Below are 20,118 nucleotides of genomic sequence, written 5' to 3'. Positions count from 1 at the left end.
GACATGGGAGTGGTACTAGGTGAATTGCTCATTCGGAGAGCCAGTGCAGACATGATGGGCTGAATGGCCTTCACCTGTACTGCAACAAATCTGAGATTGTGTGTGCTCACAATTCCAGGATCATCCTGGAAAGCAAAGATAATCCCCGGCTTCTTTACTCGAATGCAGACCGTTTTCTTAAACCCCTCTCCCATCCACCATCCAACAACGATTGTGAGAGATTCATCTCAAGTCCCACCCTGCCCTATCCCTGAACTCACATCTTTCTCTAGTTTCTCTCCCATCTCCCTTTTTGATCAATCTAAGCCTGACTTGTCCATGAAATCCACCTCCCTCGATCCTATTCCCACTCCAGGGGACAGAGGGAGAGTGTGTGGGAGAGGAGAGAGAGTGTGTGGGAGAGGGAGAGAGAGAGTGCGGGAGAGGAGAGAGAGAGTGCGGGAGAGGGAGAGAGAGAGTGCGGGAGAGGGAGAGAGAGAGTGCGGGAGAGGGAGAGAGAGAGTGCGGGAGAGGGAGAGAGAGAGTGCGGGAGAGGAGAGAGAGAGTGCGGGAGAGGGAGAGAGAGAGTGCGGGAGAGGAGAGAGAGAGTGCGGGAGAGGGAGAGAGAGAGTGCGGGAGAGGGAGAGAGAGAGTGCGGGAGAGGGAGAGAGAGAGTGCGGGAGAGGGAGAGAGAGAGTGCGGGAGAGGGAGAGAGAGAGTGCGGGAGAGGGAGAGAGAGAGTGCGGGAGAGGGAGAGAGAGAGTGCGGGAGAGGGAGAGAGAGAGTGCGGGAGAGGGAGAGAGAGAGTGCGGGAGAGGGAGAGAGAGAGTGTGGGAGAGGGAGAGAGAGAGTGTGGAGAGGGAGAGAGAGAGTGTGGGAGAGGGAGAGAGAGAGTGTGGGAGAGGGAGAGAGAGAGTGTGGGAGAGGGAGAGAGAGAGTGTGGGAGAGGGAGAGAGAGAGTGTGGGAGAGGGAGAGAGAGAGTGTGGGAGAGGGAGAGAGAGAGTGTGGGAGAGGGAGAGAGAGAGTGTGGGAGAGGGAGAGAGAGAGTGTGGGAGAGGGAGAGAGAGAGTGTGGGAGATGGAGAGAGAGAGAGTGTGGGAGATGAGAGAGAGAGAGTGTGGAGAGGGAGAGAGAGAGTGTGGGAGAGGGAGAGACAGTGTGGGAGAGGGAGAGACAGAGTGTGGGAGAGGGAGAGACAGAGTGTGGGAGAGGGAGAGACAGAGTGTGGGAGAGGGAGAGAGAGTGTGGGGGAGAGGGAGTGTGGGAGAGGGTGTGTGGGAGAGGGAGAGAGAGTGTGTGGGAGAGAGAGAGTGTATGGCAGAGGGAGAGAGAGTGTGGGGGAGAGAGAGAGAGAGTGTGGGGGAGAGGGAGAGAGAGTGTGGGGGAGAGGGAGTGTGGGAGAGGGAGAGAGGGTGTGTGGGAGAGGGAGAGAGAGTGTGTGGGAGAGAGAGAGTGTATGGGAGAGGGAGAGAGAGTGTGTGGGGGAGAGGGAGAGAGTGTGTGGGGGAGAGGGAGAGAGAGTGTGTGGGAGAGGGAGAGAGGGTGTGTGGGAGAGGGACAGAGGGTGTGTGGAGAGGGACAGAGGGTGTGTGGGAGAGGGAGAGAGAGAGTGTGGGAGAGGGAGAGAGAGAGTGTGGGAGAGGGAGAGAGAGAGTGTGGGAGAGGGAGAGAGAGAGTGTGGGAGAGGGAGAGAGAGAGTGTGGGAGAGGGAGAGAGAGAGTGTGGGAGAGGGAGAGAGAGAGTGTGGGAGATGGAGAGAGAGAGAGTGTGGGAGATGGAGAGAGAGAGAGTGTGGGAGATGGAGAGAGAGAGAGTGTGGGAGAGGGAGAGAGAGAGTGTGGGAGAGGGAGAGACAGAGTGTGGGAGAGGGAGAGACAGAGTGTGGGAGAGGGAGAGACAGAGTGTGGGAGAGGGAGAGACAGAGTGTGGGAGAGGGAGAGAGAGTGTGGGGGAGAGGGAGTGTGGGAGAGGGTGTGTGGGAGAGGGAGAGAGAGTGTGTGGGAGAGAGAGAGTGTATGGGAGAGGGAGAGAGAGTGTGGGGGAGAGAGAGAGAGTGTGGGGGAGAGGGAGAGAGAGTGTGGGGGAGAGGGAGTGTGGGAGAGGGAGAGAGGGTGTGTGGGAGAGGGAGAGAGAGTGTGTGGGAGAGAGAGAGTGTATGGGAGAGGGAGAGAGAGTGTGGGGGAGAGAGAGAGAGAGTGTGGGGGAGAGGGGAGAGAGAGTGTGGGGGAGAGGGAGTGTGGGAGAGGGAGAGAGGGTGTGTGGGAGAGGGAGAGAGAGTGTGTGGGAGAGAGAGAGAGGTGTATGGGAGAGGGAGAGAGTGTGTGTGGGGGAGAGGGAGAGAGAGTGTGGGGGAGAGGGAGAGAGAGTGTGTGGGAGAGGGAGAGAGGGTGTGTGGGAGAGGGACAGAGGGTGTGTGGGAGAGGGATGAGAGAGAGTGTGGGAGAGGGAGAGAGAGAGTGTGGGAGAGGGAGAGAGAGAGTGTGGGAGAGGGAGAGAGAGAGTGTGGGAGAGGGAGAGAGAGAGTGTGGGAGAGGGAGAGAGAGAGTGTGGGAGAGGGAGAGAGAGAGTGTGGGAGAGGGAGAGAGAGAGTGTGGGAGAGGGAGAGAGAGAGTGTGGGAGAGGGAGAGAGAGAGAGTGTGGGAGAGGGAGAGAGAGAGTGTGGGAGAGGGAGAGAGAGAGAGTGTGGGAGAGGGAGAGAGAGAGAGTGTGGGAGAGGGAGAGAGAGAGTGTGGGAGAGGGAGAGAGAGAGTGTGGGAGAGGGAGAGAGTGAGTGTGGGGGAGAGGGAGAGTGAGTGTGGGGGAGAGGGAGAGTGAGTGTGGGGGAGAGGGAGAGTGAGTGTGGGGGAGAGGGGAGAGAGGGTGTGTGGGAGAGGGACAGAGGGTGTGTGGGAGAGGGAGAGAGAGAGTGTGGGAGAGGGAGAGAGAGAGTGTGGGAGAGGGAGAGAGAGAGTGTGGGAGAGGGAGAGAGAGAGTGTGGGAGAGGGAGAGAGAGAGTGTGGGAGAGGGAGAGAGAGAGTGTGGGAGATGGAGAGAGAGAGAGTGTGGGAGATGGAGAGAGAGAGAGTGTGGGAGAGGGAGAGAGAGAGTGTGGGAGAGGGAGAGACAGAGTGTGGGAGAGGGAGAGACAGAGTGTGGGAGAGGGAGAGACAGAGTGTGGGAGAGGGAGAGACAGAGTGTGGGAGAGGGAGAGACAGAGTGTGGGAGAGGGAGAGACAGAGTGTGGGAGAGGGAGAGAGAGTGTGGGGGAGAGGGAGTGTGGGAGAGGGTGTGTGGGAGAGGGAGAGAGAGTGTGTGGGAGAGAGAGAGTGTATGGGAGAGGGAGAGAGAGTGTGGGGGAGAGAGAGAGAGAGTGTGGGGAGAGGGAGAGAGAGTGTGGGGGAGAGGGAGTGTGGGAGAGGGAGAGAGGGTGTGTGGGAGAGGGAGAGAGAGTGTGTGGGAGAGAGAGAGTGTATGGGAGAGGGAGAGAGAGTGTGGGGGAGAGAGAGAGAGAGTGTGGGGGAGAGGGAGAGAGAGTGTGGGGGAGAGGGAGTGTGGGAGAGGGAGAGAGGGTGTGTGGGAGAGGGAGAGAGAGTGTGTGGGAGAGAGAGAGTGTATGGGAGAGGGAGAGAGAGTGTGTGGGGGAGAGGGAGAGAGTGTGTGGGGGAGAGGGAGAGAGAGTGTGGGGGGAGAGGGAGAGAGAGTGTGTGGGAGAGGGAGAGAGGGTGTGTGGGAGAGGGACAGAGGGTGTGTGGGAGAGGGAGAGAGAGAGTGTGGGAGAGGGAGAGAGAGAGTGTGGGAGAGGGAGAGAGAGAGTGTGGGAGAGGGAGAGAGAGAGTGTGGGAGAGGGAGAGAGAGAGTGTGGGAGAGGGAGAGAGAGAGTGTGGGAGAGGGAGAGAGAGAGTGTGGGAGAGGGAGAGAGAGAGTGTGGGAGAGGGAGAGAGAGAGTGTGGGAGAGGGAGAGAGAGAGTGTGGGAGAGGGAGAGAGAGAGAGTGTGGGAGAGGGAGAGAGAGAGTGTGGGAGAGGGAGAGAGAGAGTGTGGGAGAGGGAGAGAGAGAGAGTGTGGGAGAGGGAGAGACAGAGTGTGGGAGAGGGAGAGAGAGAGAGTGTGGGAGAGGGAGAGAGAGAGAGTGTGGGAGAGGGAGAGAGAGAGTGTGGGAGAGGGAGAGAGAGAGTGTGGGAGAGGGAGAGTGAGTGTGGGGGAGAGGGAGAGTGAGTGTGGGGGAGAGGGAGAGAGAGTGTGGGGGAGAGGGAGAGAGAGTGTGGGGGAGAGGGAGAGAGTGTGTGGGGGAGAGGGAGAGAGAGTGTGGGGGAGAGGGAGAGAGAGTGTGGGGGGGAGGGGAGAGAGTGTGGGGGAGAGGGAGAGAGAGAGTGTGGGGGAGAGGGAGAGAGAGTGTGGGGGAGAGGGAGAGAGAGTGTGGGGGAGAGGGAGAGAGAGTGTGGGGGAGAGGGAGAGAGAGTGTGGGGGAGAGGGAGAGAGAGTGTGGGGGAGAGGGAGAGAGAGTGTGGGGGAGAGGGAGAGAGAGTGTGGGGAGAGGGAGAGAGAGTGTGGGGGAGAGGGAGAGAGAGTGTGGGGGAGAGGGAGAGAGTGTGGGGGAGAGGGAGAGAGTGTGTGTGGGGGGAGAGGGGGAGAGAGTGTGGGGGAGAGGGAGAGAGGGTGTGTGGGAGAGGGAGAGAGGGTGTGTGGGAGAGGGAGAGAGAGAGTGTGGGAGAGGAGAGAGAGAGGGAGAGAGAGAGTGTGGGATAGGAGAGAGAGTGTGGGAGAAGGAGAGTGTGTGTGGGAGAGGGAGAGAGGGTGTGTGGGAGAGGGAGAGAGTGTGTGTGGGGAGAGGAGAGAGTGTGTGTGGGAGAGGGAGAGAGAGTGTGGGAGAGGGAGAGAGAGTGTGGGAGAGGGAGAGAGAGTGTGGGAGAGGGAGAGAGAGAGAGTGTGGGAGAGGGAGAGAGAGTGTGGGAGAGGGAGAGAGAGTGTGGGAGAGGGAGAGAGAGAGAGAGTGTGGGAGAGGGAGAGAGAGAGTGTGTGGGAGAGGGAGAGAGTGTGGAGAGGGAGAGAGTGAGTGTGGGAGAGGGAGAGAGTGAGTGTGGGGGAGAGGGAGAGAGAGTGTGGGGAGAGGGAGAGAGAGTGTGGGGGAGAGGGAGAGAGTGTGTGGGGGAGGGGGAGAGAGTGTGTGGGAGAGGGAGAGAGAGTGTGTGGGAGAGGGAGAGAGTGTGTGTGGGAGAGGGAGAGAGAGTGTGTGGGAGAGAGAGAGTGTGTGGGAGAGGGAGAGAGAGTGTGGGATAGGGAGAGAGAGTGTGTGGGAGAGGGAGAGAGTGTGTGTGGGAGAGGGAGAGAGTGTGTGTGGGAGAGGGAGAGAGTGTGTGGGAGAGGGAGAGAGAGTGTGGGAGAGGGAGAGAGAGAGTGTGGGAGAGGGCGAGTGTGGGAGAGGGAGAGAGAGAGTGTGGGAGAGAGAGAGAGAGTGTGGGAGAGGGAGAGAAAGTGTGGGAGAGGGAGAGAGAGAGAGTGTGTGGGAGAGGGAGAGAGAGAGTGTGGGAGAGGGAGAGAGTGTGTGGGAGAGGGAGAGGGTGTGTGGGAGAGGGAGAGAGAGAGAGAGTGAGTGTGTGGGAGAGGGAGAGAAGAGTGTGGGAGAGGGAGAGAGTGTGTGGGAGAGGGAGGAGAGTGTGTGTGGGAGAGGGAGAGAGAGTGTGTGGGAGAGGGAGAGAGAGTGTGTGGGAGAGGGAGAGAGAGTGTGTGGGAGAGGGAGAGAGAGTGTGTGGGAAAGGGAGAGAGAGTGTGTGGGGGAGAGGGAGAGAGTGTGTGGGGGAGAGGGAGAGAGAGTGTGGGGGAGAGGGAGAGAGAGTGTGGGGGAGAGGGAGAGAGAGTGTGGGGGAGAGGGAGAGAGAGTGTGGGGGAGAGGAGAGAGAGTGTGGGGGAGAGGGAGAGAGAGTGTGGGGGAGTGGGAGAGAGAGTGTGGGGGAGAGGGAGAGAGAGTGTGGGAGAGGGAGAGAGAGTGTGTGGGAGAGGGAGAGAGAGTGTGTGGGAGAGGGAGAGTGTGTGTGGGGGAGAGGGGAGAGTGTGTGGGGGAGAGGGAGAGAGTGTGTGTGGGAGAGGGAGAGAGTGTGTGGGAGAGGGAGAGAGAGGGTGTGGGAGAGGGAGAGAGAGGGTGTGGGAGAGGGAGAGAGTGGAGAGGGAGAGAGAGAGTGGGAGAGGGAGAGAGAGAGTGGGAGAGGGAGAGAGAGTGTGGGAGAGGGAGAGAGAGTGTGGGAGAGGGAGAGAGGGTGTGTGGGAGAGGGAGAGAGTGTGTGGGAGAGGGAGAGTGTGGGAGAGGGAGAGAGAGTGTGGGAGAGGGAGAGAGAGTGTGGGAGAGGGAGAGAGAGTGTGGGAGAGGGAGAGAGAGTGTGGGAGAGGGAGAGAGAGTATGGGAGAGGGAGAGTGTGGGAGAGGGAGAGAGAGTGTGGGAGAGGGAGAGAGAGTGTGTGGGAGAGAGAGAGTGTGTGGGAGAGAGGGTGTGTGGGAGAGAGAGTGTGTGGGAGAGGGAGAGAGTGTGTGGGAGAGGGAGAGTGTGTGGGAGAGGGAGAGTGTGTGGGAGAGGGAGAGTGTGTGGGAGAGGGAGACAGAGTCTGTGGGAGAGGGAGAGTGTGGGAGAGGGATAAAGAGTGTGTAGGAGAGGGAGAGAGTGTGGGGGAGAGAGAGAGCGAGTGTGTGTGAGAGGGAGAGAGGGTGTGTGGGAGAGAGAGAGAGAGAGTGTGTGTGGGAGAGGAGAGAGAGTGTGTAGGAGAGAGTGTGTGGGAGAGAGAGAGAGTGTGTGGGAGAGAGAGAGAGTGTGTGGGAGAGAGAGAGAGTGTGTGGGAGAGAGAGAGAGTGTGTGGGAGAGAGAGAGAGAGTGTGTGGAGAGGGAGAGGAGAGAGAGTGTGTGTGGGAGAGAGAGAGTGTGTGGGAGAGGGAGAGAGGGTGTGTGGGAGAGGGAGAGAGGGTGTGTGGGAGAGGGAGAGAGGGTGTGTGGGAGAGGGAGAGAGGGTGTGTGGGGAGAGGGAGAGAGGGTGTGTGGGAGAGGGAGAGAGGGTGTGTGGGAGAGGGAGAGAGAGTGTGTGAGAGAGGGAGAGAGTGAGAGAGAGTGTGTGGGAGAGAGAGAGAGTGTGGGAGAGAGAGGGTGTGTGGGAGAGGGAGAGAGAGTGTGTGGGAGAGAGAGAGTGTGGGAGAGGGAGAGAGTGTGTGTGGGAGAGGGAGAGAGAGTGTGGGAGAGGGAGAGAGAGTGTGGGAGAGGGAGAAAGAGTGTGGGAGAGGGAGAAAGAGTGTGGGAGAGGAGAAAGAATGTGGGAGAGGGAGAAAGAATGTGGGAGAGGGAGTGTGTGTGGGAGAGGGAGTGTGTGTGGGAGAGGGAGAGAGAGTGTGTGGGAGAGGGAGGGAGCGTGTGTGGGAGAGGGAGAGAGTGTGTGTGGGAGAGGGAGAGAGTGTGTGTGGGAGAGGGAGAGAGAGAGTGTGGGAGAGGGAGAGAGAGTGTGTGGGAGAGAGAGCAAGTATGGGAAGAAACAGAAACTAGGAGGAGTAAGCCATTCAGCCCATCGAGCCTGCTCCACCATTCAATAAGATCATGGCTGATACTCTATCTCAACGCCATATTCCTGCTTTCTCTCCTTACCCCGATGCTCCTAATATGGAAAGATTTATCAATTTCTTTCTTGAATATACTCAGTGACCCGGCCTCCACAGCTTCTGTGGTAGAGAATTCCACATGTTGACCACCCTCTGAGTGAAGAAATTTTTTCTCATCTCAGTGCTAAATTGCCTGCCCCGTATCCTGAGACTGTGGCCCCTGGTCCTAGACTCCACAACCAGGGGAAACATCCTCCCTGCATCCAGTCTGTCTGGCCCTGTTAGAATTTTATACATTTCAATCAGATCCCCTCTCATTCCTCTAAACTCTAGTGAATACGGGCCCAGTCGAACCAATCTCTCCTCATACAACAGTCCTGCAACCCCCGGTATCACCCTAGTGAACCTTAACTGCACTCCCTCTATGGCAAGTATATACTTTCTTAGGTAGCGAGACCAAAACTGAACGCATTACTCCAGGTGTGGTCTCACCAAGGCCCTGTATAGCTGCAGTAAGACATCCCTACTTCTGAACTCAAATCCTCTTGCAATGAAGGCCAACATACCATTTGCCTTCCTAATTGTTTGCTGCACCTGCCTGTTTACTTTCATTGACTGGTGAACAAGGACACCCAGATCCCTTTGTACATCCACATTTCCCAATATGTCACCATATAAATAATACTCTGCCTTTCTGTTCTTCACACCGAAGCGTATAACTTCACATTTATCCACATTATACTGCATCTGCCATGTGTTTGCCCACACACACAACTTGTCTAAATCGCCGTGAAGTCTCCTTGCATCCTCCTCACAACCCCGCCCAGAGATAGTGAGTATGTGTGGGAGAGCAAGAGAGAGAGTGTGGAAGAGAGAGTGAATGTGAGTGAGCGAATGAGTGAGTGAGTGAGTGTGTGCGCGTGTCTGGGTCACTCGCAGTCCCAGGATTCTCACTCACCCTCGCCCCCACATACCAACACAATCACACCCACTCACATAGCGGGATGAGGGGGAGTGAGTGACCATCAAGAGATCGGGAATGAGCTAGACAAACAAACTCCGGCTCACACTAACGGTGATCTTTATTAATTACTCTTTTTAAATTATCAATTTATTGCCTTGACATTGTGCTCAGCAAGCTCGTTCTCTTCTTCAGCCCTCAGCATTTTTTTGGAAATTCAGTTTAAAGTTGTGCTAAACCTTTCCCAAATTTGCTCATCAGCTTTGAGTGAGAAGGAAATGGAAATGTGGCACCCCCCGCAAATGAAAGGGTTGGATAAGCCTACTCTTTTTTAAATTCATTCACAGGATGTGGGTGTCACTGGCTGGGCCAGCATTTATTGCCCACCCCTAATTACCCCCTTCAGAAGGTGGTGGTGAGCTGCCTTCTTGAACCGCTGCAGTCCATGTGGTGTAGGTACACCCACAGCGCTGTTAGGGAGGGAGTTCCAGGATTTTGACCCAGCGACAGTGAAGGAACGGCCAATATATTTCCAAATCAGGATGGTGAGTGACTTGGAGGGGAATTTCCAGGTGGTGGTGTTCCCATCTATCTGCTGCCCTTGTCCTTCTAGATGGTAGTGGTGGTGGGTTTGGCAGGTGCTGTCAAAGGAGCCTTGGTACTCTTGTACCTCCCGATTTCAATCCTCCACCATTTGTGGCCATGCCTCCAGTTGCTTGTGCCCCAAGCTCTAGAATTCCCTCCCTGAATCTCTCCGCCTCTCTACTCACTCTCCTCCTTTAAGACACTCCTTAAAACCTATCTCACTGAACAAGCTTTTAGTCATCTGGCCTAATATCTCCTTATGCGATTCGCTGTCATGCTTTGTTTTATAATGCTCCTGTGAAGAGCCTTGGGACATTTGATTATATTAAAGGTGCTATATAAATACGCTGCTGTTGTTATCCCAGGGGATAAAACAGGACAGGAATCAAAGGAAAGGGAATTGAATGTGGTGGAGGGCAATGATTCGCTGCACTTGGATTGTTGCCCGGTCCTGCTCAGGGGACTGAGTGGCTTTGCGAGCAGTTGCTGCCTGATCACAGTGCCAGTGTGTTGATCGAAAGCTGGCAGCTGCTTCAAACACAAACCCTGGTGCGTCACTCACATCCCTGAAGCACAGAGTGAAAGGGACAGATTATACCATCACTGCTATAAACAGACATTGAGAGAGGCTGTTCTGTTCAGTTACCATGGCAGCAAGCTGCACAGATACAACTAATTAATATCAATGCAGAGCCTGAGATTCAAACAAGGTCGCTGACTTCACCAGCAGCTGATGAAAGAAGAGAAATCCCTCAGAGTCGTGGTTTTAAGTGCTGACCTTTACAAACCGTGGGTTCAGGGGGGCAGAGCAGCCTATATAATGGCAGCCATTTCAGAGGGCAAGCAGGCAGGCAGGTCAGTCTGTGAAAGATATATAGAACAGATTGGCTGGCATGCTCTACTTTCCTCATCAACCACATGGGGACACTTTAGTAAAATAGGAATGTAAAATGCCAATTCTACACCCTCCCATCGAGGGACTGAATTGTCCTCAGATGCAGTACCTTGCTGGCATGCTATTCCACCAGGGACATACACATACACAAACATGCACACACAGACAGATGTGCGTGCACATATACAGGTGCACATATACAGGCGCACAGACATGAATGCAGGCACGCGCACAGACAGACATGTACGAACACACAAATTAGGAGCAACAGTTGGCCATTCAGCTCCTTGAGCCTGCTCCACCATTTGCTAAGATCATGGCTGATCTAATTGCGGCCTCAACTCCACTTTCCTGTCTGCCTGTGAAGATGGATTTAAAAAATTATATTTTTGGGAATATGGTGGTATTCTGTAAAGAAGGCTGTCAATGTGTGTGTGTGTATGTTGGGGGGGTGGGGTAATTAAACTGAGGGAAGTTAGTAAAGATAGCTTGTCTGTGGAAGCAGAGAGATGAAGGGTAAAGGTGCTAGATGTATGCATTTGTAATGAGAGGCTATGGTGAAGTGGAGTTACAAGTAAATAGATTGGGTTTAAAAATTTGCATTAGGTGATAGGTAAGGACCTGACTTTTTCAGCTATTAAATTTCAAAGGGAGTTTAGAAACGACAAGGGACTTTTACAACTTACAAAGGTTTCATAAGTAAACAAGAGAAGGTTATTAAATTTTATTTTACCCAAAAGTGGAGGCAATAGGAAGACATGAAAGATTTTTATATTTTGGAAAAACTGAGTTCAAAGAGGTGCTTAGAACAATGGAATCTAAGACAAAAGGGAAAAGGATATTTAAGGAGAGGCATTTAGTTCAGTTGTGTTGGGGAAATGTCCTGAGATCAGCTCTGTGCTGAGAAAGCAGTCATCCAGTTTCAAGCCAGAGAAGTCTTTGTTTCCAGAAAGCAGTCTGGTTCTGAACCTTTCTTTCTGGGAGATCCACAGCAGAGTGGAAGAGAGTGAGAAGTCGTGTGGTATACCTTTAACAAAGTGACAGCAGTTTTGCCGTGGGTAATATTATCGGATTTTTATAGTTAAAATCGATAAAGGAGCTGTTGCCAAGTAGTTTACTTGTGTGTTTTGACCAAGTGGCCTTTTTTGGGAAAGGTTTTGTAAGACTGTTTTAACTGTGTAATTTTAATCTTGTGTGCTTAAGTTTATTTTCCTTCGTTAATAATTTTTAAAATTTTAAAATCCCAGAAGTGTTACCGTGATTCTATGCTTCTGGGATCAGTAGTTTTTCTCTCATTTTCAAAGTATAAAAAAAAAAGTTATGATCAGTAAGGCAAGTTTCCCTCTGGGATAAAAGGCTTGCTCTGCGAATAACATCAGCTGCGGCCGTAACACTTCCCCCCAAACCTAAAAATGTTTGAAGTGGTCTGTCAAAGTTATTTTAGGAGAATGTTCTCGCTTTAGTCAGATTCAGCACAGCGTATCTGGACTCCTGTAGTAACACTCTGATGTATGGCATCATTGTAATACTCGGTCCAGACACCCCCATGGACCAGCACCAGGCACATGGCACAGACAGACACGCTACAGTTGTTCTGAATCTAGTCACATGCCTCAGCAATGGTTTCTTGATGTCAACTGCTAGTCCCGGGTGATCCTGGCTGATCTATTTCCACCCCCTGGTTAAACCAGGAGTAGAGAGCTCTATCACAATCCTTTCACCAGCCCAGCTAGAATCAGCTAACTCATTTTACAGGGATTAATCCTGGCACGTTCCTGGTCCAGATGGCTAACTTCTTCTGTCAGCAGTACGTTTACCAGCTGAGCCAAGCAAGGGATTGTCTTGTTCCCCCAGTCACCGGCCCAGTTAGAGTTTACAAGAGTTGAGGCTAGGAATAGCTGATCTCAGCTTCTTTCAGTCAAACACTTGGTCAGCTGTTGGCTGACAATCTTCAGAACAAGAAACACAAATTGAAACAACACATGGAGAGCGGAGAACAAGGAAACAACATGGGCCTTACCACCAGAGGAACCTGAAGTAGAGATGAGAGCTCATCCTGGTCTTCAATGGATGTCTTTGGATGGACCAAGCCTCCTTGGTTACTGAAGGCACAGTAACTGCCCACTAGAACCTGCTCAGCAACGGTCTGTCGGAAAACCTCCACCTTCAGCACATCAGCCAAGATCTCCTCCGTCTCCTACATAAAGAGGAAGAAAACAAAAGTGTTTAGTCTAAGAACTCATAGAAACATGGAAAGTCAAGAGGCAGCTTGGGTTTAGTTACCTCGCATCGAGGCCGAATATATCAAATTGATTGCCAGAAAGACAGAAGAGACAAAGACTTCAAGCAATGTATTTCCTTAGTCTGTGCCTTCAGCCCTTCTCCACTCCCCAAATTCCTTCAGTTTGTCTCTCCACACCCCAACCCGACAACTACATATAGACACAGGTCTATAAAACAAAGTGCTTTCAGGAACACAGAGCTAAACTCCATCAATAAAGGTGAAAATGGTAGGCACTACTATAGCTCATTGTGATTCAGAACAAGCACAGTCCATTTGCAGCTTTTACCTCGTTGTGAAGTTTCACCATGCCTCAAAATGACCGTTTATGGTTGAGTGACCTGTTAACGCTTCCCCAGTGGGGCCTTGAATCTGTTAGTATGACGACTGAGTGGCTCTGTCCCATGTAAAACAACAGATCACAACTTTCCACCCAGCAATGGACAAAGTGCACAGCAATTGGAGGGGAACGAGATCCAAAAATGGGATTGAACACAGGATATAAATAAAAGATAGAAATAAGATACATATAGAATGTGTTATAAACACAGATGTGGGACTATGTTTGAACAGGTTTGTACATTAATTTTCAATTTTCATTGCTGTGACTGAGTGGGTAAACACACCTGCCTCTCAGTCAGATGCTCATGAGTTCAAATCACATCCCAGAGACCCGAGCACATAATCTAGGCTGACATTCTAGTGAAGTACTGAGGGAGTGCCGCACTGTCGGACAGTCAGTACTGAGGGAGTGCTGCACTGTCGGAGGGTCAGTACCGAGGGAGTGCTGCACTGTCGGAGGGTCAGTACCGAGGGAGTGCTGCACTGTCGGAGGGTCAGTACCGAGGGAGTGCTGCACTGTCGGAGGGTCAGTACTGAGGGAGTGCTGCACTGTCGGTGGGTCAGTACTGAGGGAGTGCTGCACTGTGGGAGGGTCAGTACCAAGGGAGCATCGCACTGTCGGAGAGTCAGTACTGAGGGGGCACCGCACTGTCGGAGGGTCAGTACCGAGGGAGCGCTGCACTGTCGGAGGGTCAGTACTGAGGGAGTGCCGCACTGTCGGAGAGTCAGTACTGAGGGAGTGCTGCACTGTCGGAGAGTCAGAACTGAGGGAGTGCTGCATTGTCAGAGGGTCAGTACTGAGGGAGTGCTGCACTGTTGGAGAGTCAGTACTGAGGGAGTGCTGCACTGTTGGAGAGTCAGTACTGAGGGAGTGCTGCACTGTGGGAGGGTCAGTACCAAGGGAGCATAGCACTCTCATAAGTGCCCCCTCTGGGTGAGCAACTTGGCCACCAGGATCCCTACATCATAACAGTGAGTGCAGTTCAAAAATACTTCATTGTCTACAACAAAACATTAGCGCAAGTGGAAAATGGAAATGCTGCAGAGTTCTTCTATGTTTGGGATTTAAGTGCAATGTAGGGCAGTGCTACTCACTAGCTCTCTATCCAGGGGCCCAGTATCAAGCAGTGGACTTGCAGGGGTGTTGCTGTCAGGAAATCTCCATGACAGGGTCAGCAAGGCAGAGGCTGGGCATCTCCTTGAACAACAAGTTCTTGACCAATGCTGAAATCATAGGCAACTGCTGTGCTTTTTGTGCTCTTTGGATCATGGGGTGACCTCTGTATCCTAAAAGTGCTCTGTTGTTTTGTCTTCCTGGAGAGCAATGGAAGGAGAGGACAGAGCCCATTTTCAGCTCCATTTCTCCTTGTGCTGGCAGCCTGTGAATAATGCTACACAGATGACCCAAGTTGCAGTCCATGTGGTGTAGGTACATCCACAGTGCTATTAGGGAGAGGTTCCAGGATTTTGACCCAGCGACAGTGAAGAAACACTGATATACTTCCAAGTCAGGATGGCGAGAGGCTTGGAGAGGACCTTCCAAGTGGTGGTGTTCTCATGTGTCTGCTACCCTTGTCCTTCTAGGTGCTAGAGGTAGTGGGTTTGGAAGGTGCTGTCGAAGGAGCCTTGGGTGTTGCTGCAGGGCATCTTGTATATGGTACACACTCCTGTCACTGTTTGTCGGTGGTGGAGGGAGTGGGTGTTGAAAGGTGGTGGATGGTGTCAATCAAGCGAACTGCTTTGCCCTGGATGGTGTCAAGCTTCTTGAGTGTTGTGGATACCGCACTCATCCAGTCAAGTGGAGACTATTCCATCACATTCCTGACTTGTGCCTTGTAGATAGTGGATTGGCTTTAGGGAGTAAGGAGGCGAGTTACTCTCTGCAGAATTCCCAGCCTCTGTCCTCCTCTTGTAGCCACAGTATTAATATGGCTGGCCCAATTCAGTTTCTGGTCAATAGTAAACACCAGGATGTTGATAGTGGAGGATTCAATGATGGTAATGCCATTGAATGTCAAGGGGCGATGGTTAGATTCTCTCTTGTTGGAGATGGCACTTGTGTGGTGTGAATGTTATCAGCCCAAGCATGAATATTGCCCAGGTCTTGCTGCATACAGGCATAAACTGCTTCAGTATCTGAGGAGTTGCAAATGGTGCTGAACATAGCATAATCAGCCATCATCCACCCCTTCCGACCTTATGATGGAAGGAAGGTCATTGATGAAGCAGCTGAAGATGGTTGGGCTGAGGACACTATCCTAAGGAACTCCTGCAGTGATGTCCTGGAACTGAGATGATTGACCTCCAACAACCACAATCATCTTCCTTTGTGCTAGGTATGACTCAAACTAGTACAGAGTTTCCCCCCAATTCCCACTGACTTCAGTTTTGCTAGGGCTCCTTGATGCCACACTCATCAAGTGCTGCCTTGATATCAAGGGCAGTCACTCTTACTCCAGGATTGAACCAAGGCTGTAAATAGTCTGGTTCTCCTTTGACAACAATGGGATTGGGACAAGGTCCATGATAACAGTGGATTTCTGGTGGTCTGATGGCTCTCTGCTTCTTCCTCGAACAGAGGCCCGAACAATCCCCATCCACCACTACTCTCCTCCGTCTGGCTGAACTTGTTTTCACACTGAACAATTTCTCCTTTAACTCCTCTCACTTTCTCCAAATAAAAGGTGTGGCTATGGGTACCCGCATGGGCCCCAGCTATGCCTGTCTCTTTATGGGGTATGTGGAACATTCCTTGTTCCTGTCCTACTCCGGCCCCCTCCCACAACTCTTTCTCCGGTACATCGATGATTACTTCAGTGCTGCTTCATGCTCTCGTCTGGACCTGGAAAAATTGATTAATTTTGCTTCTAATTTCCACCCCTCCATCATTTTCACATGGTCCATCTCTGACACTTCCCTTCCTTGACCTCTCTGTCTCAATTTCTGGTGATAGACTGTCCACCAATATCCATTACAAGCCTACCGACTCCCACAGCTACCTCGACTACAGCTCCTCACACCCTGCTTCCTGTAAGGACTCCATCCCATTCTCTCAGTTCCTTTGCCTCCGTCGCATCTGTTCTGATGATGCCACTTTCAAAAGCAGTTCCTCTGACATGTCCTCCTTCCTTAACTGAGGTTTTCCACCCACGGTGGTTGACAGGGCCCTCAACCGTGTCCAGCCCATCTCCTGCACATCCGCCCTCACACCTTCCTCTCCCTCCCAGAAACATGATAGGGTCCCCATGTCCTCACTTATCACCCCACCAGCCACTGCATTCAAAGGATCATCCTTCGCCATTTCCGCCAACTCCAGCATGATGCCACCACCAAACACCCCACCCTGGTGGAATTCCACAGGGATCGTTCCCTCCGGGACACCCTGGTCCACTCCTCCATCACCCTCTACACCTCAACCCCCTCCCACGGCACTTTCCCATGCAACCGCAGAAGGTGGAACACCTGTCCCTTTACTTCCCCTCTCCTCACCGTCCAAGGGCCCAAACACTCCTTTCAAGTGAAGCAGCATTTCACTTGCACTTCCCTCAACTTAGTCTACTGCATTCGTTGCTCCCAATGTGGTTTCCTCTAAATTGGAGAGACCAAACGCAGACTAGGTGACCGCTTTGCAGAACACCTTCAGTCTGTCCGCAAGCATTACCCAGACCTCCCTGTCGTTTGCCATTTCAACACTCCACCCTACTCTCTTGCCCACATGTCCATCCTTGGCCTGCTGCAATGTTCCAGTGAAGCTCAATGCGAACTGGAGGAACAGCACCTCATCTTCCGACTAGGCACTTTACAGCCTTCCGGACTGAATATTGAGTTGAACAATTTTAGATCATGAACTCTCTCCTCCATCCCCACCCCCTTTCCGATTTTTCCCTCTCCTTTTTGTTTATTCCAATAATTTATATAGATTTTTCTTTTCCCACCTACTTCCATTATTTTTAAATGTATTTCCATTCATTGTTTTATCTCTACCTCTTAGCCTATTTCGATCCCTTCCCCCCACCCCCACTAGGGCTATCTGTACCTTGCTTGTCCTGCTTTCTACCCTTAATTAGCACATTCCTTTAGATAATATCACCACCTTCAACACCTCTTTGTCCTTTTGTCTGTGACATCTTTTGGTTATCTCCACCTATCACTGGCCCTCTATCCAGCTCTACTTGTGGTCTCTCTCTCTCTCCACCCCCCCCCCACCACAAACCAGCTTATATTTCACCTCTCTTTTATTTTTACTTAGTTCTGTTGAAGGGTTAATTCGGACTCGAAACGTTAACTGTGCTCCTCTCCGCAGATGCTGCCAGACCTGCTGAGTTTTTCCAGGTATTTTTGTTTTTGTTTTGGATTTCCAGCATCTGCAGTTTTTTGCTTTTATCCAACTGAAATGACTTCCCTTTCCCCAATACACAATTTTTAAAAATTCATCCATGGGATATGGGCGTCACTGGCTGGGCCAGCATTTATTGCCCATCCCTAATTGCCCTTGAGAAGGTGGTTGTGAGCTGCCTTCTTGAACCACTGCAGGCCATGTGATGTAGGTACATCTACAGTGCTGTTAGGGAAGGAGTTCCAGGATTTTGACCCAGTGACAGTGAAGGAATGGTGATATATTTCCAAGTCAGGATGGTGAGTGGCTTGGAGGGGAACTTACAGGTGGTGATGTTCTCACCTATCTGCTGCCCTTGTCCTTCTAGATGGTAGTAGTCGTGGGTTTGGAAGGTACTGTCTAAGGAGCCTTGCTGTATTCCTGCAGTGCATCTTGTAGATGGTACACACTGCTGCTACTGTGCGTCAGTGGTGGAGGGAGTGAATGTTTGTGGATGGGGTGCCAATCAAGCGGAGCTGCTTTGTCCTGGACGGTGTCAAGCTTCCTGAGTGATTTTGGAGCTTCGCTCATCCAGGCAAGTGGGGAGTATTCCATCACACTCCTGACTTGTGCCTTGTAGATGGTGGACAGGCTTTGGGGAGTCAGGAGGTGAGTTACTTGTTGCAGGATTCCTAGCCTCTGACCTGCGCTTGTAGTCACAGTATTTCTATGGCTAGTCCAGTTCAGTTTCTGGTCAATGGTAACCCCCAGGATATTGATAGTGGGGCATGCAGTGATGGTAATGTTATTGAGTGTCAAGGAGCGATGGTTAGATTCTCTCTTGTTGGGGGGATGGTCATTGCCTAGCACTTGTGCGGTGCGAATGCTACTTGCCACTTGTCAGCCCAAACCTGGACATTGTCCAGGTCATGCTGCATTTGGACATGGATGAAAGAAGATTTGTCTTATCCATGACTCGAGGTCAGATGGCAGGCTAATGACACCAAGATGGAGAATGCTTGCAGAATTGAGAAGTGCTACTGGTGTCATCAGTGTTTAAACTGAAATCATTCCACGTCTGTATATGATGGGGATACTCTGTACTCCTGGAGGTGAAGGTGTACATGGAGGAAGCATGACTTAGAGGAAGGTCTACAGTGCCAACTGAAGGAACCATCCTCCTTGTGAACTTGACTCCCCACTGGACTGTCCTTACTAGCTTAGATCAGTATGTTCCTGTGCTATGGACTTGGTAAAAGCTAGGATTTTCAAAGGGAATTTTTACAAGTTATTGAATAAACCAGCTTTGATCTTGCATAGTATTTTCTTTCCAGTGCATCTTCTTCAAAGGAAACTATTGTTTGCTTTTAATACCCAGTCTGTGCCACACTGACTGGGTAGGTGCAACTGATGTTTCACGCATTTATCTCATCTTAAGTAGGAAAGGCCGAGATACTTGGGGGGAATACAGAAGAAGCCAGAGTTCCTGATCCTAATATCTATTCAGGCATCACTACTGCAAAATGGTGAGAGGAGACTGGGTGTGATAGAATAAGCCTAACTAACTCCTGTTCAATCTGGCTACCAACAATCACTGCCTCAACTCACACCAGAGAAATGAGCAAAAGGGGGCTGAAGGGCTGATTGTGCTTGTGGAACCAAAAAGGAACAAATAGCATCTTCTGGGAGGAGGGACAAGAAAAGTGGGAGGAACAGCTTGAAAGACTAGAGTTACTCACTATACAACCTGTACATTTAACATGGTGCCAGCCCAGCAGAAGAAAAGTTATTTCCACCTTTACATTTAGCAGCCCCACCAGTGCAGAGAGAACAGGCAGATGCCACTAGCACTTGTGCCTTGTCTGCATGTGTTAAACCATCCAGTGCTGGGAACAGCAATGTAACACCAGGCTGTATAAGTTTAAAGTTTTGTGGTTTTGAACCAGTACCATGGCTGTGTTCTGCTCTGCTCCTGTCAGGCAGTCCCTGGGTTCACATAAGGAAAGTCACAAGATTAAAATTTCAAAATTTGATCTACCACAAGTGACTCTAAGAGTTTATCAATAATGAATCCCAGTCACGAGAGGGGAGAGATAATTCACCACAAGCACTAACAAACACTACTAATTTACAACACTTGCAAAGAGGTTCCATCTACTCCAAACATTATTCAGTAACTGTCTCACTGCTTTACAAATGCACAATGCAAATTACGTTAAACACATATCACACTGCTTGCACACTCAGCAACTGGATGAAATGCAGCTTCACTATTCCATTTATAGTTTTCCAGAGATTAAAATAAGAACTCAAAAATAATGCCGAGGGTGGTTGCCACATATCCATGGCCCCTGGGAGGGAATACAACAGCAAAACCAGGCCATTTGACCCAGCTGCTGTTGAATGAGCAGTAATCCTAATCCAAGTAAAGAGAAGCAGATTGTAATCTGTGATTGGGGGGGGGGGGGGGGGGGGGTGGGTCTAGAATGAGGCAACATTTTAAATTTAAGAGATTTCCAGGATAGGGATGGAAAAGCTTTCACACATTGCTGCATTAGTGACGGAATTCAATTGGTAGTTAAGGATAATGGGATCAGAGTGGACACGTTATTCAGAGTTAGTCTTCCCAGCCCTTTACTGCTGTAAGCACCTCTCTCCCATTCCTCTCTTCTAATCAGCCCTGAAGATTGGGACCCCAATTCTGGATTATGCATTCACAACCAAATCACACCAACAGACAACTGGAAAACTGCAGCTTTAGATGACCTGAACTCCTCCAACCTTTCCAAAGCAGGAAGGTTTACTCACACCTGACAACAGATTCAAGAGCAAGCTTGAGCCTACAAGCAAAATCTGAATCTGAACCCATGAATTGTGTAGCTGAACCCATTCTTAAGGAGCAGCAGCACAACAATGATTTAGAATCAAACTAAAAACTTCGCTGATGTAGCATACAATGTCTGGTGGATGCCAAAGCTGTTTTTAACACGAGAGGAGGACTCACAAAGGTTATCAGCACTAATGAATAACAAGTGAAGAAAGTGGGGGGAAAAATCACCAGTGTGAGGCTGATAATCCCTATTCAGAGCTTCTGGACCTCTCAACTGTAAAGATGAGATATTTAACCCTGGAGCTTTGTCAGATACCCTGAAGTTCCAGTAGAATTCCTATCAACATCCTGGGGGTTACCATTGACCAGAAACTGAACTGGACTA

General features: G+C 51.2%; 1 protein-coding gene across 1 annotated transcript in view; it reads right to left on the bottom strand.

The window, feature by feature from the left end:
• Nucleotides 1–20,118, bottom strand: part of eif6 (eukaryotic translation initiation factor 6) — a 119,312-nt gene that overhangs the window by 22,882 nt on the left and 76,312 nt on the right. Inside the window, exon 4 of the mRNA XM_078554762.1 lies at nt 11,986–12,162. Within this exon, the coding sequence (XP_078410888.1) occupies nt 11,986–12,162 (177 nt within the window). The remainder of the gene's footprint in view (nt 1–11,985; nt 12,163–20,118) is intronic.

Source organism: Cetorhinus maximus, chromosome 13 (assembly GCF_964194155.1).
Source record: "Cetorhinus maximus chromosome 13, sCetMax3.hap1.1, whole genome shotgun sequence".
Taxonomy (NCBI): Eukaryota; Metazoa; Chordata; class Chondrichthyes; order Lamniformes; family Cetorhinidae; genus Cetorhinus; species Cetorhinus maximus.
Note: the sequence above shows the minus strand (reverse complement) of the source record. Positions and strands in the feature narration are given on the sequence as shown.